The sequence below is a fragment of the Liolophura sinensis genome, chromosome 6 (genome assembly GCF_032854445.1).
Source record: "Liolophura sinensis isolate JHLJ2023 chromosome 6, CUHK_Ljap_v2, whole genome shotgun sequence".
NCBI lineage: Eukaryota > Metazoa > Mollusca > Polyplacophora > Chitonida > Chitonidae > Liolophura > Liolophura sinensis.
The window spans coordinates 78,456,511-78,479,404 of record NC_088300.1 but is presented as its reverse complement, the minus strand read 5'-3'; the positions used below and the strand labels follow the sequence as shown (position 1 = coordinate 78,479,404).

General features: G+C 37.3%; 1 protein-coding gene across 2 annotated transcripts; it reads right to left on the bottom strand.

Annotated features, from left to right (window-relative positions):
• Window positions 1-6,640: 6,640 nt before the first annotated feature.
• LOC135469331 (cytoplasmic polyadenylation element-binding protein 2-like) lies at window positions 6,641-22,714 on the bottom strand. 2 transcript variants are annotated; one of them, XM_064747955.1, is made up of 9 exons: window positions 21,684-22,714; window positions 19,723-19,822; window positions 18,970-18,993; window positions 14,147-14,332; window positions 13,557-13,646; window positions 13,040-13,158; window positions 12,410-12,524; window positions 12,000-12,181; window positions 6,641-11,232 (listed from the first exon to the last, which is right to left on the bottom strand). In XM_064747955.1, exons 1-9 carry the CDS (start codon window positions 22,635-22,637, stop codon window positions 11,005-11,007), a joined length of 1,998 nt encoding a protein of 665 aa, XP_064604025.1. In that variant the 5' UTR covers window positions 22,638-22,714; the 3' UTR covers window positions 6,641-11,004. The 2 variants fall into 2 exon arrangements, with proteins under 2 accessions (XP_064604025.1, XP_064604027.1); XM_064747957.1 differs by lacking the exon at window positions 18,970-18,993.
• Between the last annotated feature and the right edge of the window lie 180 nt (window positions 22,715-22,894).

The following is a 22,894-nucleotide window of genomic DNA, read 5'->3' as shown; positions in this document are numbered from 1 at the left end:
TTTTTTATATGGACTCTGTAATTCTGTGAGCAATAAAGGTGATAAAGCATTTCGCACCATGAAGGCCTGTGTGTAGAATTGCTTATGGACAGCTAAAGTATGGCGATTTACTGAGTACAGTGGTGACTGTATGGCTGAGAACGGCATCACGTGACCCCAAACCATGGTCACATATCTGATTCGTCAATGACAAAGTGTTTTCGTTTCCTCCTCACAAGCACATCACAAAGACACTTTGGCTTGTACACAAAAATCCCATCCAAGTCCTTCACACTTGCCAACCATGTGGAATATTTTTTTCGACTTACATATTTGCCCACTTGTGTCTTTAATGGAAAAATTTGCATGGAAATAGAACTACTTGGGCTTAATTCCGTTTTAGCTGTTTCTTTATGGCGATAGAGAACTCGTCCATTGCCACTGTATACAGAATAGATGGGGAGTTAGCGGTTGAGTTTAGTGACATTTTATCTAATGGAATTTAAAGTCGCTTTTTATGGAGTCCATTACCATGTAGAAGTGTCCCGTAAACGCATTATTGCACTTGTTGTTTGTGCCGATGTGGACCGCTTTATCGCAAGGCCGTTGCCTGGTCGGACCTGCAGAGGTGTAGCATAAAAACATACTATACGTTGGAAAGAGAAAAACATTCAAATCTTTAAAACATTTGTTGTCTTCAGGGAATCACAAAAGAGAAGAGAGTTTGGAGTCACAACCGCCGGCTGAACACGTTTGCTGACGTATAAATGTACACAGCTCAGTGGTGCCTTTGCGTTGTAGAATGTAACTCATAATTAGTAATGGTGGAACGTTTAGAGACCTGCATGTAAATTCGGTGGTTCCGGTATGGAGTTAGTAATAGAGCATAGTGTTGTGCGACACTAGGTATGAAGTTTGTAATAAACGCTACGCTGGTTATGAAGTCAGTAATGAAGGATCGTGTTCTGGTACGCTAGATATAAAGTCAGTAATGAAGGATCGTGTTCTGGAACGCTAGGTATAAAGTCAGTAATGAAGGATCGTGCTCTGGTTCGTTAGGTATAAAGTCAGTAATGAAGTATGGTGTTCTGGTATGCTGGGTATAAAGTCAGTAATGGAGAATGGTGTTCTGGTACGCTAGATATAAAGTCAGTAATGAAGGATCGTGTTCTGGTACGCTAGATATAAAGTCAGTAATGAAGGATCGTGTTCTGGTACGCTTGGTATAAAGTCAGTGAGGAAGGATCGTGCTCTGGTTCGTTAGGTATAAAGTCAGTAATGAAGTATGGTGTTCTGGTATGCTGGGTATAAAGTCAGTAATGGAGAATGGTGTTCTGGTACGCTAGATATAAAGTCAGTAATGAAGGATCGTGTTCTGGTACGCTAGATATAAAGTCAGTAATGAAGGATCGTGTTCTGGTACGCTTGGTATAAAGTCAGTGAGGAAGGATGGTGTCCTGATTGGATAGGTCTGACGTCGGTAATGAAGGACAGTGTTCTGGTAGTTTCACGCAAAATTGTGACCTTTCATAGGAAGAGTTTGTGCGTTTAACCAATGGGTGTTACGTATTGAGAAGTGTTGTCTGAATCATTCACTAAGGATTCCTTCATCGTCATATGACTGAAAAACTGTTAAGTACGACGATAAACCTCATGCACTCACTCACTCACTCAAATAATTCACGAATAAGACGAACAAAATTTTATCCAGCTACAGTATAGACGGATATACATAAGATAGATCTGAGACTGATCTTTTGTCTAATGATTTCTTTACTTGTTTTTTTATGCTGAAATCTGGAGGCCAATCGGAGAAAGCTGAAACATTTCAAGGAGCTGATTTACAGCTGAGGAGCTTGCTATGCCTTAGGGAAACAAGTTTGCGATGCTAAAGGTGACAAGCTTGCGATGCTAAGGGTGACAAGCTTCGCATGCCAGATGTGGCAAGCTATGAGTCAGAAGTAACAAGCTTGTGATGCTAAAGGTGACAAGCTTGCGATGCTAAAGCTGAAAAGCTGTGACTGAGAGGTGAGAAGCATGCGATCATAAAGATGGCAAGCTATGGGTTAGAGATGACAATCTATGAATTAGAAGTGACGAGCGTGCGATGATAAAGATGACAAACTATGAGTTAGAGGTGACAAGCTTACGATGCTAAAGGTGACAAGCTCGCAATTCAAAAGGTGACAAGCTGTGGGTCAAAGGCGACATGCTTGCTATGCTAAATTTGACAAGCTCACAATGTTAGCTTGCATGAGCATTGTATCATTTGCCTATGGTATTACTCTCCTTTTTGAGAATGGGATAGTATCTGCGCACTTCGGTGTTCTTCATTCGTGAAACTGAACGTTGTATTAGTGCAAAGGTATTGAGTATAGCGTGTTAAACATCTTATCAACGTCTTGTGAGACAGAAATTGAGTAAAATCGTATCGCCACGAACACAAGATGGATGTCCCAACAACAAGGAAAATGAAAGTTATTATGCATGCCTGGAACTGTATATTCGCATTGTTGCGTATACTAGATATACTACTACAGTCTAAGATCATAGATGTGCGTTTACATTTGCATTTCGGCATTGTTAGCCTAATGACACTAACTATAACTCGTCTGACTCGACGTGTCCAGGCTGTCTACTTGGTAGAGAATATACTCTGTGGAGAATGCACTCTGTGGTGACAGCCTTCACAAGTCAGCCACAGTTTATCTGAGAACAAACAGGCCACTCTATTCGGCCACAGTCAACAACGATTACCGATTTTAATCACCAATTTTAACTTATTTTTTTGCTTTTTGAAGAACGGGGCAACTTTGAAAAAAAAGAGGTGTAACTTTTTTGCACTAACTTGTTTTCAATATAAATGTCAGGCTGGGTTTGAGGTATATCTGATAACATGTTGTCGCTGTTTGGAAAAATTCCCTCCCCGGCTACTGCACAGCATTAGTCATTATAAAGAGACAGCCACAATGAGATTTTTCTTATATGTTTGTAATGCGCTACAGTTATAATCGATCAGAGAAGGCTGCAGTTTGTGTTAATGATCATTCTGTGCTAACGGAAAATCGGAATTAAATGAAAAAGTTGGTTGATTCATTTCATTATCAGTAATGACAGAGTAACTGCCATAGTGAGAGGAATACACGTTGCTTACTTGGGCTTATTGATTGAAATCTGGCGGACAAAAATCACATTCACTGACAGCAGATTTAATTTGTCTTTTGTGAATATGTTTTCAGGCCGTGGCAGAAAGAGCGGTTATGCAGACGGCGGACTCGTTCCTGAAGACTAACATCTCGTTTGTAACCGCTATACGGTTTGTTATCTTTCTGAATAAAAAGGGGAAAACATCCCATTATTTTGGGAGGGAATTAGCCGACCTAGGAATAATCTCCAAGTGGTTCAGCAAGCGTCTCTGTTTTTTTTGTTTTTTTTTGTTTTTTTTGAGGGGGGGGGGGGGGGGGGGACGACCTAACAAATTTGTAACATCGCTCTGCTGTTTTTATCATTTATGTTTACAACTCAGATGGGTTACTGCAATTTAGGTGCAAGCCACGTCCTTTTGATTTGAACATTTAAACATTTCATATTGCACATTTCAGGTGAATACTTCAAGTCGATTGACAATATCTTGGATGCTTGCAACAAAACATGTCCCCCCAAATAAACCATATATGGACGTTCATAAAAAGTGAACGCTGCCAGCGTTAAAGCCACAATAGTGAAACCTGAAAGCTAATTTGTAAATATATGTATGTACCGTTCGAAAAAACTGAAAAGTACTTCGACAAGTGCATGTATCGAACTTCACTGAGGGTGTAGTAAACTATTTTAATTTGTGACGGGCGACCATGTTGGGGTTTGAACCAACAACCTTTGCAAATAGACCAAAGGGAACTTCCTGTAATAGAACCAAATCATTACCATTCAATTCTACTCTCTTACGCATTGTTTGCAGTATTGTCTTTTCTACTTGATAAATACTGTGATGTTTGCATTTGTCGATGGTTTATAGTTAAGTTTGCAATTGGCAATTAGGTAAATGTATTACTTAAATATACAGATCATTTATTATAACATTGATGTCGATAGCGCGTTACAGATAGCCTACATGTGCACCATCTCTACATTTTCTTGTTAACATATAGACTGTCTCTAATTAGACCCGTCACGGTAGGATCCCACGCAATATGTTCACGGTTACAACACGTGAGTACGTACTTGTACACGGGCTTCAGGCGAACGCTATACACGTTTACTGTCACGGACCTATGGCTGTATAGCCCATACCGTGAAATCCGAAAATCAATGTGGTAGTCTGAAATCACCGTCTATGGTGTACACATATGGTATATCATTCCACGAGTAATCTGTATTGATTAAGTCGTTTAAGTCAGCAGTAAATGGAGTGTATGAGAGCGTAAACGGGCATGGAGTATATGCCTTTATAAGATTACGGTTAGACCGAAGTCAAACGCATTTAGTAAGAAGGAACCGTTGGTAGTTCTGTAGAAATTAACAGGTGGTATATATACTCCTGTTTTTTTACGTGAGTCAACATTGTAAAATACATGGGTTATGTTTCAAAGTTCTATTCTTGGTGGCATGATAATGCTCATGATAATGCTTATGGATATATTACTTCATATCCGGGTGCACTAAGTGTATTTGACCGTTTTTTTTCGGAAAGACGTTTTTGATTTCATAGGCCTACTTCAATGAACCTAGATCTATGGTTGCAAATCTTGGTGAATCAGTTTTCCGTAAACCATTTTCATTACATACTTCAACTCGGCAACCGGCACTCCGGTAGCCAGCGCAGTGGTTTTGATAATAATGTGCATGTAGTTAGGCTATGCACTAATTCGCAGTCTTTTTTCTTAATTACTTTGCTTGTCACCTCCACACCGAAACTGTCCACCCGCCACCATCCTAACTTGCAATTATATCTAAATCAATCGTTTAGCCATGCATTCAAAACTCGCTGTAAAGATAATTAGCATCCATATTCTTGTTTTCACAGGTAATGTCACAGATTAGCGGATGTCGAACGACAAGCATGACGTCACTGTTCGGTTTAACTACCTTACTATGCATATAATATGTTGTTGTTTTTTTTAAGTTTTATATCGTTTTGACTCATCTTGATCACACAGACATTTTATCGAAATGGATTAAAACGTGTCACGTAACAAGAAACTATGTAAAACTTTATTTTCTACATAAGGCCACTTAAACATATATCGCGACTTGATATGTGTTTAACCCATCTCATTTTAATTCTGATATATTGATTTCTGATATTTTTTTATCATGATATTTCTCACACTCGTCTCCGCACACGGCACATTGGCGTATCCACTCCACCCCCCCCCCCCCCCCTCCCAGCCAACATATCCCTCAAAGGCCACTTAAGATTATTACACTTGACATTTACCGAACTTTATTTTGAGGTCACGTGATATCAGCCTCAAGTTTGATTTTAATACAAATAAGAAAGAAGTGAGTTTAATACCCCCGTGTATCGATCTTTCCAGGTAATAATTTGCAACAGTCCGGAAATTCGTTTTTAAGTCGTACAGAAGTTTCGTTTTAGATTGAGTCGGCATTTTATCTCTTTTACGGCCTGGGAAAGTAGTCGCGCTGGCAATTTTCATCCGCCAGTCGGAGTGCTGTTTTTCTGTAGCCGGTTCCAGTGTAGCACTTTGTATGTCTTCATCTCCGGTCCAACAGTAATGATCAATTTTCCTTCGACAGGAAGAGAAACCTTTCAGTGCAGCACCAAATCAGATATGAAGTCAAGTCATTAACCGTTTTTAGTCGGAAAGGGAACCTTAATTGGAGTACAACTTGAAAACGTAAGTAATTATATACACAGACTGTTTCCAACTCAAATAGGCTACCTTGCTGCACATGTTGGTAAAAAAAAAAAAAAAATACATCGATGCTGTCGGTTTGTCCCAAATTAACAAAAATATGTGTATTTCCATGTACAGCATTACCAGTGAAAAGGATTTAACTTTAGTCACGTGTATAGGCGAATCAGCGACGAGTCTGTCTTTAACAAAGTACTTCAGGAGTAAAAATCGATCTTACAAGGCTTCTTGAACAACTGAATTTTAAAAGCAAACAAGATCCTGTATTATATGACAATATAACCAAGCAGGTATTAAAGCACTTCTGTGTGGAGAAGATTGTCAACACTGAAAATTGCATTATACAACAGCTGTATTGGTTCTGACATTAGTGACGGGCTCAGGTGTCTATATAACTCACCTGTAGAATGTTTAAGGAGAGATGTGCGCATATAGGGTGAAGGGAGGGCCAAACTGTCATGGAATGTAAGCTTACAGGTCGGTTATCACAGTGTCAGATTGCATGCACACACCACCATCGAGTTAACAAGCATAACCAGAGACAGTAAGATAGCCGAGACTAATATAACACCCAATCTCGGAGGTACATGTAGCAAGGATAGACGGTGATGGGATCAGCACAGCCGAGCCTTTTCCCTACACGATTTGCATGCTGGCTTATGTATATGTAGACATTGAGATTAGTAAGTCAGAAGCACACAGGTATCCATGCACCAGTGAGGAGGGAGATGAAGCACTAAACTCTCACTGGCTTAGGGTTAGTGATTAAAGCCGACTAATGGGAATCTTGCAGATGAAACGCTTTATTAATCCAAAGAATCCATTACACAAAACGTAAGTGTTAGAAAGATATTAAAAATTAATTGAAAGTATAAATAACATGGCAGCTGGAGAACATGAAACCACCATCAACTTGACCATGGAAATACCACACCACGGTACCAACATGGTTTGACCATTGACTAGTTCAACTTATATATATATGTACTTCCATAGAAAATCATGGTAAATGTCCAAAATAAACCACCAAAGACACCAGTGATATCCATTATAAAAGAATGACTGCTTTTATTATTTTAAAAAACATAGAAACTTTGGGATATCATTAACTGCATACAACGGAAAATAACTAAGAAAACTTCCCATATACAAAACACAACTGGTATGAAAATTGGTCAATAAACTGTGATATATTATTCAAGCATGCAGATGAATGGACAAGAATAACCTGTGCTTTAGTGTGAATTTATGGATGTGATCCATAGACCAACTTTCATATTCAGAATAACACATTACCACAAATCTGACTATAAATGCTAATTATTAACAGGAAAGCATTTGCTTAACCATTAAATGTTAAAAAAATCATGACTCCAAAAATAATTCAAGTTAGAACAGAAAATAAACTCAGCTTTATCAACACAATCATATACAATGTATCCCAGAAAACATGACATAATACTAATACTGTATCAAATCTTAACTTCAAAAGTTAGTTTTAACTGCATGGATTAACTACTGAAGAGACAAAGGCGTCACAAAAAAATGTTGACTTCTCACATCAGTAAACAAACACGTCACTGACCAGAATAAGTAATAATGATACAACTGATGAAAAGTATACCAAAAAATATTAAGTGGGACAAAATTTCTTGGAAAAATCTATGTATTTACAGTCAATACCAAAAATAAGTGGAACATTAATGAACCAACCACTATTAAAAGGTGGCAGCATTGTCTTTATCATCAGAACAATGAAAAGGCATAAGTCGCATGTCTGGGCAAATATTAAAAAAATCAACATGCAAGACTGGATTTGTTAAATGCTCGGTTGCACACCAGCACTGGACTGTCTGTTTTGCACAAGACTTGGAATTGTTTTCGTTTCATCTTTTAGTACAAAACTAGTATACTTGCTGACTGTGGTAAATTGTATTGCACAACAGTACATGAAGGACCTGGCCCATTTTCTGGACCTGGGGATTTCGATGGAGCGCACACTTGTGGTTGTGCAACGAATGGCCACATGGAGTTAGGGAAGTAGGCACAACACTGTCTCTGCTCAGTACAGTCAGATTACTGCAGACAGCGAACACCATGGAGAGCCACGCATCACAAGTATAGTTTAGATAATCATAATACAATGAAAAGGAAACCTAATAAAGGCATGAATACCTTCCATCTATCACTACATTTGAAATCGAAAGATTTCGTAAGTTTTGTCTGGACAGGCTACAATAAATGCTGACAGGACTGCATCAGCACACATCAGTAGGGGTCCAGAACAAACATTTACTAACATACAATAAACTGAGGCCATCCTGCTGCAATCACAGACTAGGAACATCACATTACACTTGAAAGGTTTACCCAAGAAAGTTCTACAGAAAGTGGTCTTGCAACATGCCAAGGGGATTTTTGTGATAGTTCGTGACCCATCACCATCATACAAATGGGAAAAAAACTGAGGGTGATATGCCGAGGCCTGGAGCAAAGGTCAGCATTTTGACATAAGTAATCACAGATCAGTTCAAATATTCTCATCATGGCATAGGCAAATCTTCAAGTCAAATAGTACAAAAATAAAGGAGTACAACATAAACTTTCTACATACATTCCATGAGGACTGAAAATTGTCATAAATGGGCCAAGTCTTTTTCTTACTTTACCAACAAAATAGCACCATATACCAAAGAATTCAATACAATAATTTAATAATGCTAAAAATTCCTGTCAAACGTGGCAATTTCATAACACTTTTTTTTCCTTTATGTATTTTTCTTTTTTCACCAGAAATCCAAAATGCTGAAGTACAAAATTGTGGAATATTACAAACGTTTGAAAAATGGAACTTCATAAATTACAAACTGTCAAGTATTATCAAACTTTGAAATTGGTATTCAACAATAAAAAATTCATAAAAGCTGAAACTGTTTCACTGTTGTATGCAAAATGTGGGATGAAAAATAAAAAGCGCTAATTTATTCATAAATTGTAGTTCTTTTCTCAGTTTTCTCCTCATAACTTTTCCATTTTCCTCAATCTTGTTTTAAATTTTTTTTTTTGTTTTTTGTACATTTCTTACTCTCAACACTTAGTTTGGGATTCTTTTCAAACTACACCATTGAAGAACATCATGTGGAATATTTATAGAAAGTAGGGAACTGGAATTCCAGATTTCAAAACCACCTGTATTACAAAAGCAAATCACCTTTTCCAAACAGCCCTAATATTAACAAAGACAAGTTATGTCAACATCAAACCGTTGCACAATATTCTTCTACCTTTCACATATACACCTTTGAAGTGAAATTACAGATACCAGTAAAAATACACAATTTCTTATCCTACAACTCTGCACACCTTACTCTGCTATCATCAACTGCACAACACATATACCAGCCACACAGGAACAACTTGCACGCCTATATTGATATGTAGAGGCTACGAAGAAGATTCTTCACTAAGTAACAGATATACAACAAGAAAATAAGTATAATAAATATACATGGTAGGACACTACCATGGTGATTCTGTTTAACAAACTGGACACTATCACTATGTATCATAATAAAATAAGCCATTGAGCAACTTTAAACATAAACTTTGTGTTGAAGGATTTCTCTTTCACACATACTGTTATATCACCTTCAAACATAAAAGAAGGACAAGAAGTGTTATACAAACATTCCAACTTATTGGATCGAAAAATGAACTGTCTTCACCTGTAATACAACACATCTTTAACCTACAACCACATGTTTTGGCAACAGAAAAAAAGACACTTTCTACTGGTGATATACATCAAGAAACTGACCAAAACTGTAGTATAAAAGAAAGGTCATATTCTAACAATGAGAAGTATGTAGACATATCCATATATCCATTTCTTGCCCATCACTATATGAAAACTGAACCTTTCGGGTGTTTTTACGTAGCCTAGATTTACCACCACATACACGACCAGTATGCAGATACAAATGCAAACAATCCACAACATTTATACGGAATAAACATTTAGTCAAAATTTGTGATAATTTAATGAAGATTAAAAAACGCTTGCAAAACTGTGGAAGATTTGGTTAACATCAGTAAAAACTAGGTATCTCATAAAGTTAGAAATTCAGATTAATTTATGTCATATAACAATGAATGGATATTAAATACTACTGCTGTGAGGACTGCTGAAAGCAGCCATGGTCACAAATGTATATACACCAACTGAAAGCAGAAAGCCATCAACATACTATAATCCCACAACGGTATGTCTTTGACCAACCTCTCTACAAAAACATACACTTCACTGATTTGAAAATTTCTGACTAGACAGAACTCACTCATCCTTAGAAATAACTTCCAATGTGCAATCATTCACATAAAATACAACTTTACTATAAATACTTGTATGAGAATAATGAAACAAAAATATAATTGATTGTCTAATTTATAATATATATTAATAAAGCAATACTTATAAATATTTTTATATATTTTTTTCTGTTTTTCTTACATTTGATATACCCTCTTTCAGAGCTATATTAAAATGTAGCCATGAGTGTCAGACTTAAAACAAATTAATACCGTGATGCCAGAGCTACAACTAAGGCAACGAAATAGAACTGAAAGATAGTAGATACTCATCAACCAAGTGGCACAAAGTGCATCCATAACTTCAGATTCTGACTAGATAAAAAAAGAATCATCTGCTTGAACACAGTACCACAAACAGTCTTTGGTATAGTGAGATCAAGACAATACACCAGTCAACAAATAGTAAACATAGGCAAGCAATGTGGTCAGAAAAATAAAGTCTAAATTCTGGCTTGTTCTCTAGATCAGACAAAGCATAAGCAGGTGTTTTACTTGGAACAGCCAATACGAACAAATGTGACGAAGATGATAAATACGAATAATAAAAATACAGCTGCACTTTGCAACATCTCTGACTCAGACAATCAATAACAACATTTAAGAAATTTGCTTACACCCGAATGGCACAAACACCAAGAGAAACCACTGGATCAACATATATATTAATAATCACCGTAGTAATTGCTTTGGTATGTGAAAATAGGCTAGTGAGGTAAGAGGACTAGTTAATATATGTAATAATTATCATCACCAGTAATAAGCTGACTTGAAAAGACTTCTAGCACCAGCGAAAAGGAACTGCTCGGGGTCTATCTGCCCCCTCCTTGACTAGAGGTTTGTGGAACTCCCGTCCTGGGCGAGAATGAATCTGGGCCCAGCAGTGTTCACAGTAATACTGCAGGCAAGTTACATTAGCACAGAAGAATGGTGCAAATTTCCCTCCACAGCGAGCCCCTTGACACTCATCACACATCTGGTCATCCAGAACATAAGGCTTTACTTCAACCTAAAAAAAGAACAGAGAAAAGATGTTACAAAGCAGCCAGAAAGGAGTCAACCATCATATCTCAAAAGCTTATTTATTACCATAAACTTTCTTTCTGTAGACATTTCTTCAGGGAATGTTCATTAATCAAAAAGCTCTGTTCCTCTGCAGAAACAATGACACACAACCTTGCATAAACATTAGTGTTTACTTACTAAGAGTAATGCTACCTGAAAGGCAAATTAAATAATAAATATTATATAACCAGCATAATGTGATCAAAAATGAAATTAAAAAGATTGCAGCTTTTTGACCCATAAATATATATCAGTACTTTTTTGACCTACACTAAGAAAAACCTAAAGTTCTAGCAACTTCATTTAAGTAAACTCTACGTGTACATTCAGCATACTGCAGATGTTCTCATACAAGAAAATAAAGGCCAACAAAGCAGTCCTACATTTAACTATCAAGAAATGCCTAATGTTAAAACACTTTGAAGGCCTATATATATTCCATGTGTAGGAGACTATGCATAAAGGCTTGTTAACAGAAAACACAAGCTAAAATGAGAGAAACTGCACAAATTATAGTCAGTTTATACCCCCGATATCAAGTGCACTAATATTCACACATAACCAACAAATCATTTCAAATGGCTGAATTAAATCTGACACTTGTCAACCCCTGATCATGGAAATGGTATCTGTGCAGAGTAATGGATGTGATAAGTTTCCTGACACTCATAAGAAGAACAGAAAACTGAATTTGTGATGCATCCTCCTTACCCGTTTATCTATATCACCATGCTGCAGCTGAACAAAGCGAGCACTGATTGCAGCTATGTAGCTTTGCTGATTGGAGAAGGCCACTCTCCCTGCCCCCTTAGGATACTTCAGCTCTGGATCTGTGTCGATACCAGCATAACACACCCCACCGTACAGACGGTCCATTATCATTGCCAACTCCACTGAAACACACAGGCTAACAATAAGCTTTTTGGTTTATATATTAGATGTTTAACTATATGAAAATAAAGTATGGGTTTTATCCATACTGACAAGATGAAGCCAAGTGTATCAACATTGGCTAAAACTTTAGGAAAAGATAATTTCAGGCGTGCTTTATACTTAAGCCTGCATACTAGTTGGTACATGTAACTGTATTCTGACAGTGTAAATTTGAGAAGACTCCTTACCAGCTCTCAAAGGTCTTGGAACTCCTCCAACAAATATTGTCTTTCTGGGATCAAGAGGTTGGGAACCATCCATCACAAAATCAGAATCACTGAGGCTCCATGGTCGTATCTGAACCTATTTACAAGAGGGAAAAAAAAGAAAAGCGAACATTAGAAAATACTTTACTGATGCCATCCAGTAGCAGCTGTTTATGCACTGATAACATACCGGTAACGAAGAAAACCCAAAGAGACCCCAAGGCCTATAGTTAGCCTGTTTCAGTAGGGCATTTCCAGAAGTTCAAGATCTGATCTCTTAGCGCCAAAAGCTGAGCAATTCAATAACTTTTCAAATTCTGACATGAAAATGGCTTCATGAGTCAGACTTCACACAAACTTCACCCATATCCACATTCTGAATGAATCTGTCAGAATCGACATTAAAAAATGCCCTCCTTCCCATTTCTGAACTAGTGTGCCAATGTACACTTTCTCTCTAACCTTACAGTTGCCTCATATATTGAGGAAAAATACTACTTATGATAAATTATGAATGCAATGATTATGTTCAAACTACAATGCATAATGACTGACTTTTCGGTGTATGATAAATGTTATTGTATATGAAGTATCATTATCAGTTTTACTTACTGGTTTGTCTTTCATTGTGGGACTGGAGACACACCAGTACAGCTTGTCATCATCAAGAATGCAGGACTCTATCAAGGCTTGGACAGACATTTCATCTTGGAACAACAGGAAACAGTAACCTGTAAAATAAGACCACATCTTTCTCATACTTGCTGGATGCAGACTAATATGGAAGCAGCAGAGCTTTCTGTTCTTCAGTTCTGTTTCAGCAACCAAGCAGTCTGAGTTGTGGTTACACCCCGACAATGGCCCAATGATCTACTCTACGCAACAAGGACTTTTAGCCTTTGGTAGTCAGCAAAATCTCCCAGGTCAATAAACATGAAGTTTTACAATCAATTTATCTAGAATGACCTGCCACAACGAACAAATCAATACACTGCGTAAGAACATGTGATAACCACATTTCTGATAAGGGATAATGGATACACCTTTCAGCTTCACAAATCAATAGTGCAGCAACAGCATCAGTTTCCTGTAATTAAGTCTTTCTTTCCAGCAAACTTCCTGGGCTCACCTTTAGGGGGAAAATATGACTTGCTCTCAGCCTTGTGTGGCCAATCTACCACAAGAGGCCCAAATCTTCTAAAAGCTGCTGTAATTTCTTCTGCAATCAGAACAGCAAAGAAGCTTATATGCAAGTAATATCAAATACAAACAGACATGCAACATGTGCAGGCATACTGGAGGACTCACAAAGGCAAGTAATAACAGTGGTATAATACCACAATCAGCTCAGTAGTTGGTTTATTTCATTAACACATGAGTCATATGGTGCTGTTCGCAGAAACCTTCATCAAACTGACAAGATGGAAATCACTAAAAAAAAATGTTCAGGAAAAATGCTGAAAACAGAAGCCTTACATTTGTACCTGTGACGTGTACATGTACACACAGTACTAAAAATGAATGTCAAAGGAGGCATGAATCAGAATTTAACAACAGTGCTAGCTGACATCTTGTATACATGTGCATGGGAATATTGTTGATTATCCACTAACATTGAGCCCCATCAATTCTGTCATGCTCATATATGTTTGTGCTTACGTCAATGATCTTCATAACTTACTATAAACATGTAACTATTTTCAATGTAACCAAACTTACCCTCATCAATATCAGGTGGCAGCCCCCCAACAAAAACTTTACGAGAAAACCGCTCTACTCTTTCCATTCCAGGCTGAGAACTGGGGGAGCCACGAGGAGACAGGTTGGGTACTGTCTGATCCAAACAGCTGTCATCAAGTATTGTATTCTCCTCAGTGAAAGCATTACAAGTGAATGGAAACTTTCCTGCAAAGATAAGAAAACATTTTTAGCACATTACAGTTTAAAAAAAAAACAGTTTATGATTCATCTTTAGGAGTCACAGCTGGATACTTTTCTGGTTCTGTTGATATCAGTAGCATTAATGTTCACTCAGGGCTACAACAAATAGCCAAAGTACGATAAGCCATAAAAACACCTAAGCATCCTACCACTTATTAAAACTGTTGGCATCACTGCACTGACACTGACAAATTAACTTTTCAATACAATGCTGCACACTTAAAATCCAGCATACAGTTTATATACATGAACACAGATACAGGTCTGTATACAACTGCTCTGTGATAATTTGACCAAGCTATAGGAATAACAACTTCTCTTTTCTGTAAAATTATTACTTCAGCGTATGTACATACAGGTTGATGTATGTATATAACATTTTTTTTGTGTGTGCTAAATACTAAAACTATTAAAGTATATTTAATAATAAAGAATAATGTATAACCAAAATAGAATTGGACACAAATTACATATATCACAATATGATCTATAGGTACGTACATTATAACACTAACTTCCAGCTGATCTTGAAATGAACAATGTGCCACCATTATTCCTCGCAGTAGAAAGTACAACAAATGTGCTTAGAATGAGATGAACACTACACCCTCTTTCACCATCTGCACATCTTCAAATATGCTGTTTCATTTCTAATATACATTCTTTGAAGACAACTCTCTCGCTAAAATGGCAGTGCCCTATAGACAGCCAACACAGTCAACATAGTAGACCACCAAAACCAAATAGTGAAGATGAATAGATTGTATCTAAACATAACTCTATATTCTTATGTAAGAAAAGAGGTGAAAGATGAGATGAAATTATGACAGCTAAGATTAACTACCCAAGGAGAAAAAGCATGTGACTTTTCAAACCATTGACAGGAATTAAACCACCACAAGGCTATCATTAAATTATGTTCACTAATCGCTGTGAATTCAAATATACATGGAAATTGTATGGTCATACATACATATGGGAAGGTCTGCCATCAACATATGGATAATCATAGCTTTAAGTTGGACTCTGCCCTCTTTCTTCCTACCATAATGTTGGCCATCCTCATATAAGAGAAATATTCTGGAGTACAGCATAAAAAATCAATGAAAGAAAGAAAATAAAAATATGTTCTAGGCATAACCCAACTCACCCTGCAAAATAAGCCCTATAATAAATTTTGATAAAAGGGTTTATTTTTTCATTCACAATATTAACTTCTTCAAAACACCCATCTTTCTAAGCCAAAATATAACAAATTCAAGTTAATTAAATCGGAACAAAACAAATATATCTGTGCATTTTTAGAACAGCCATATCAAAGTTTATTAGTGTCAGATCCCATAAATACCATGCAAATACATCTGCAACAATTCCCCAGAAGTGAGGTGCCACTTGTACTGCTAATGGCAGATGTATGTAGGTAAGTATGTATATGACCTACATTTCCACAAACCGATATCATGCCCTAGATCTACAGAACTACACAAAAACATGATTATGAGTTTTTAGGTCAGACTGTTTTGAGTCCTAGGAGGAGTGAACACACACAAGAACAAGATTTTTCTCAACCAGTACTATTTAAAACTTCCTGGGCTAAGTTTATAAGAAAATGAAACACGTGATGTGTGATAATTGTGCATGAATATGACACCAAATGCCTGCTGCAATGTGATCCCAACATTGATAGCCATATGGTTTTCTCATTCAAGCAACTGAGAGTTCCAGTCTCTTGACAACCATCAGTACACATGCAATTCAAATTAAGTTATTGTGGTCAAATCACCAGAATAACATAAAGACCGACTGCAGAAATAAAGACTGCCATAAAAATCTTTTTTTTTAAGAAACTACAAGATCCTTTTATATACTACATACAATAATTTTGCAATTAAATGTGCACCTTGACTTTACATGTCTATTACCAAAGCACTGCCATGTATGCACACAATGTTTTTTGTAGTTGCAGTCATGAGTACGTGTAAAGTACACTTGCATGAAGCATTCACACAAACCATTCCCATTGAAATATAATAGGTAAGTCATAATTTGATGTTTTAAATGACATTTTAAAGCACAAATCAAGTGTTTTTGAACACAACAGAAGGTCACAGGTTCTCAGCTATTCCTTTGTAAAGTACATGTAGCACTGTCCATCAATGCATAAATTAATGTATTGGCATTGCAATTCCTCTTTGTCCCACTGCGATAACAAGGTGGTTAGCACTTTTGATGCATATACACCACTGGAGTCCTCAAAATCAAGCCCTCAAGAAAAAAATAAACAATAAATAAATGGCCATGGTTAAAATTGTACATGAATTTTAACCCATATACATGTAGTATGAACAGTAACAAGATGAACTTAATTTCAATTCCCTTTGATCATACACTATAAGAAAAAAACGTGTACAATAATAAAAAATGTTACATGGTTGTTGTATTGTTAAGGTAACAGGCAACACAAGAAATGCAAATTACCTTTGAGCTGTAAGAGGAGTTTCTCAGAATAGCTGTGGTATTGTTGTAATCATATCACATTCCACATTTAATAAACCATACGGCAACACTCTTGACTTGTTGTAAAGACATAACACAGCTACATCTAATATCTCAAAATTCTGCACACATTTGTACACTGTAAATCAGAGACCAGAGACTTCTTTTCGTTTCTCTTATAAATAAATGTACACCTAATCCTGGTACCAGATTATAGGGCAATGCAGCTCTCATTTAGAATCAAGACTACTTGTGCAGAGGCAGGAGCACTGAACATGCAGCTGATTTTCTGACCCAATCTGTAGCCTGGAATATTGATCACGCCCCCAGAGAATGTTTCTATCCTGGCCAGCATATTGATTGCTATACCAGGCAAGCATTTACACTGCCTTACAAGGGTACCCAGCAACATGGTATGGCTGCATGCCTACAGACACTGGATGGTGAGATCAATGGATGGTCCGTCCCCAGATTAACGTAAATACTAACACTGAAGTCACTCATATCAAAGAAAACTAACATCACTAGTGTGATGGCCATACATATAAAGGCAAGTATTAGTAAATTCTACAGCTGCAAAAAACTGAAAATTGGGGCCAAAGATTACTTTTATGACAAAAATTCTTGCAGATTATCTGGAGATCTTTTAGAACTATTGTGTGTGTATATGGCATAGAACCCATACCATTATAAAGCTGTTAAGAAATTACCATTTTCACATTTGCATGCATATGAAATGGAGAATATAAAGTGTATTTCAGCTTTACTTTGTACAGTTAGTCAATTTCACTACTGCAACAGCTGCATTAACATATATGGGAAAGCTGGTGGGTGGGGCAGAAGTTGTTCAGGGCAAATATGTAATTCCCAACACGTGTAGAGGCAAAGTATTGATTCTTTTTCCATTTCTGCTCATTTAATGCATAGAAAGGACATTTTTTTACACATTCATCATTTCTCTGTTAGCAGTTCTACAAGGGTAGTCAAATAATTATGCCTCTGGGTCTAAAAATAACAATCACAAGATGCTATAATTTCTACAAACTAGGCAACTGTGTTGCAGAACATTAGTACGTACATGATGAAAAGTAAGTTGCCTTTACTGCTTGAATGAATAAATAAAGTCAGAAGAGCAGTGAAATTAGGCAAAGAGGACAAAAAAGGGTCAATACTGTACACGATACCTGTATTGTGTATGATACCTGGGACTAATATAATACATGATAAACACACCTACATGTACGAATACTGTAACTAGACCCCGATAGCTATATTTCTACATAAGCATTTACATTTAGGAAATTACAGGTACCAGTACAGAAGAATTCCAAACCATGAGATAATAAGTTTTGCCCTTCATATCATAACCACATGTACTTCCATTTAATTTTTACAGTGATACAAATACACCATTGGTAAACATTACATTTTACAGATGTTACTATTTATTCTATTTCTGATAATTGTTTAGCGTCTCAAGAATTTTTCTCTTAATGCACGATAGCAGTATTATTATTTAAACAACACAATACAAATATGGTGGTTGTTATATGATGCAATAAAGAAAACAGAGAAGGAAATGTATGCTCCTCAGCCTTTAAAGGTCTCTTACGTATGTTTGCCACCTGAAGGATTATACGATGTTTATTTCAGCATGTGAACCTCAACAGTTTCACTATTATCTGGTTTGGGTAAGCATGGAAGAAAGAAATCTCCTGCAGAACTTCAACTAGAACCTATCATCTGCCCTACCAGAGTGGGCTGAAATATCTCAATACCCCTAACGCCATATCTCAAATGTTTCCTTTATTAAATTACCAATTGCTTGTTTCAGAACAATTTTGATATGGTATATTTATTTCATAGACTTGTAAAATAATGTAGACCATTTCCACATAACCTTAACAGATCCACTAACAAACAATTCATCTGAACTAGAAACAGATCAGTTGTGCATTTGGTACATGTGCTTTAGTTCTTGACCTCAACAAAGCTTTAAATGGAGACCCTATACAACTGAGGGCTGTAAAAACAACAACAGTTTGAACACCAAAAAAAAGAGTAACTTGAGGTGAAAGATGTAATTGATCTGGTGTATTAAATACCTTGTCTTCTTCCATAAGTCCGGGCTGCTTGAATGAAGCACAACAGATATTTGTAAGCAAGAGTGAGAGTTTTCACATGTAGTTTGTGTGTAACTTTCCATTAGAGCCGTCAGTGAACATTGCCAGAGACATGCAAGGAATCAAATGTGTATATGTATCTGTAATTCAAACTGTATGACACATCATGTGGAGAAGTAAATGTTCCTGGGTCACTTCAATGTACAAAATAAACTAGAAACAGACTGCTCTACATCTTACCCATACCACATCATGGGCATGAGTATCATTAATCCTGGTATTTGCTGCATCACCACGAAGTAGTGAAGAGTGAGTTTATTTGAAATACATTTCATTCATGTCCTTTACAGTATTGCAAGTTTTCACAAAACAAGGAATTTTCACACGTCTACATCTTCATGAACATACTGTATATCAGTTCCATGAATGCTGAGTACTGAAATCCACAAATCACAGACATCACAAAAGGGGAAAGAGACATACACGTACAACTTGCAATGCAAACTTTATATGTTGAAACTAGGGAACTATTGTGAATTTCATCACAAACCCAGTATGGCAAACAGAATTAAGTTTTAGTTCAAACATAAGCTATAGCGGGTACTCCAATTATAAATTTCAGTCTGAAGGCAAACGTTGTATTCTGCAACTTGTACAAATTATTAATACAAACTACATGTAAAGGAACTACTACCTTAAACTCCTCAAAACAAAACTTATACACTGAGATCTTACCCTTCATGTGTTCTGAGGAATCAGCTGTTGAGCGCATAATGTCTAGAAGATGGCTTTCCAAAGATGGAAATCGCATGGTGTCATATGTGCCACTGCGGTCCTGTTCAAAAATATGAAAATACATATGTAATATTATAACTCTATTCCCTTATAAATGTCACCACAAAATATACAGAACTAATAATCCTAATGTTCAACAACTAGGATGTATTGTTAAAGGTGTTGCCATCATGATCAACCTTTCCCACCTGAGCCACCTGATCAAACTGTGTTACCACAGCAGAATGCGACAGATGTAAGACTAATCTCAATGATAGATAGGGCTCTAATACATACCTAAATAGATGAACCAAATTTAAACTCAACTTCACCTCTACTTCGGTTGTTATCAATACACTCATTAAATGTTTTTGGATTACCAAAATCCATTCATCAACTTTCCCATGTACACTTCAACAATTACTGCAAAATTATGTACTTGCAACCATCATACTCAAATCATAAATAGTTATAGTTATTGCTTAAACCAATGCTACAAGCCGCATTCATATTTCATGCTGCATGCTGTTACAAACACCACAACATACAACCTAGTGCCCCTTGAAGCCATAAAAGCCGCCTCTTACGGCTAAGAAAAGAGATAAGTGTCTTATTGCATGTATGTCATATGAACTCTACAGTTTTCACGTTATGTGTAACAAAAAGTTCATTACAAATAGGTTCTCAACATTACCATAAACCAGTAGTGAATATGTTAACTTACAGCAACAAATGACCTATGTATTGAAAACTGTACTGTAGCATACATTAACAATAAAGGAAAACTATGTGAACAAAATAACAAATTATAAAGTATTACAGTAGGAGAGGGTGCAGTTTACTGCAAACTTATCAGTATATTATGCTATGTAGAGCACAGTGCTAATCGATTCATGGGTATGACTTTATGAGAGGCATGCCCATTGTGGCAGCTGCTCCATAAACTTCAGGTTTCAAGGTATTAAAGTATTAATGAACAGAAAGCCCAATTAGAGAAATAGTTCAGTGCGACAATACTGAGTAACCATTGTAGGCTGTTCACCTATTGAGACTCAACCAGCTGGTGGTTTTCAAACTACACCAGGAGAGCTGCTCTTGCATACACACCTCCATTTATACATGCTAGCAGTAAGTCTCACACACTCCCCCATTTCCACCCACCCTCCTTATGTTACAGCTACACACTGGCATGAGGATCAATATAGGCAAGGGAACATATATGTACTGAAGAGCACCAGTACTGGCTCTACTCCCTAACACTGTGTAACCTGAAAAACTGTTACACTGACCCTTGTTCACCCAGCAACTCACATGTTTAAATCACATGACAAGTGAACATTTATCAACACTGTTTAACCTAGGCTAAATGCCTAATGCTCACAATGTGCTCAGTTTGTTGAATGACTGGAAAATTATGAAGTCCAGAAGCTCTGATCACATCTGTAAATGTACATGCGTGTTATATGTGACACTACAAACAGTGGATGGTGTACTGAAGTGCACAGATGAACACAGCCTACCATATTGCCATTACCAGTTATCCATAAACTTATACGATTACACTATTACAAACGCACCATCTGATTGTCAGATAATTTACAGTTCTTCTTCCTAAGATAATTTCAGCAATGTAATGAATGTTGTGATCTAAAAATAACGTCAAACCCCCAGGAGCCTGAATTCCACACAGCCTATGAAACTGTTACCATGGAAGACATGTATTAATGCCTTAACATGTTAAGCTGAATTATCCAATACCAGTTAGCAGCAAATTTTTTATACAATGACTGAATATTGTTAACATTATATAATCAGGTAACAACAAAAACAGTGATACATGTACAATGATGTGATTTCCTGAACATGCTCAATATCACTTACATAACCATGTTATGAATGTTACATATCAGAAGGTTATTTACCTGGAAAGAGGGAATTCCGTCTCTATGAAAGTCATCAATTCCTGAAATTTCATAAGACTGTTTCGAACCAACTTGTCCTTGCTGAATATGCCCAGGATATGAGGTACTCCGACGAAACTTGGACGGGGCTATGATGGATGAATGATGATGATTCAGATTCTGAGGGAAATTCTTTTTCAAAGAAGCCATGGGATTACCCTGCAGGTTGGGGGCTGATCTCCTGTGCTGCTGCTGAATGCCTCCCCACGGCGACAAGGTAGCCTGGTTCTGTTGCCCTGTCCATGATGGTGTTTGCTGAGGAGCACTACTCCATGTTGGATATGATTTGGAATTATTCAAAATCATGTTAGATTGCTGATGCTGTCTCTGGTTCTGAGGGAAGTTGTGGTGGCCAGTAATGGCTCTCCTTGGCTGATGCGGCTGCTGCTGGGGTACATTCATTCCCATATGTGGTGGTAAATTGGTGTTGAAAACAGTATTTGGAGCAGGAGGAAAATGTTGAAAGGTAACTGTTCCGTTCAAGGCCTGGAATCCCTGTAAAAATGTATCATCTGGCCCCGCTGGGGTGGCAGTAGGCCAAAAATTTGCAGGAGCAGAAGCTAAAGATGTGTTGATTGAGGTGCCGTGCTCTGACAGACCTAACTGTAACGGAGAGGACACCGAGCTCAAAGGTTCGGATTTTTTCTCGTCATTCACAGGACTAGAATTCTCTGTCTTACCTCTCTTCGACACCGAGTCCTCTATCAAGATCTGGTGGGAGCCATTGCTGGTTGTATTCGGTGACAGCTGCTGCGACTGCTTAGCAGCAGGTTTCTCGAGCAGTGTTTCATCTTGCATCGTACGCGGAGAATCAAAATCGGGTGAAAATAACGACTGGTTGTTGGACAACTGATCAAAGTCTACAGGAGAAAGTGCTCTTATGTTCGTGTTCAGTCCAAATCCGTAATCCCCCATCAGAATATGCAGCACTTATAGTTTCTTTTTCAGGGGGAACGATCTCCAGCAGACCGCTTGTACCGACACTGCTCTGCCACGTCTGCTCCACAGCTGCAACGAACGAACTGCACTCGCGAGCCCAGATGCTTTTGTCCTCGTTCTCGCAGCGGTTTCTAGAGCCCCGCGTGAGAACTCTAACTGTGTATGTGTAGCCACAGGAAATACATTATTTCCCTCCCAATTGATCAAAGTTGTCTGACATATTTTCCTACTAT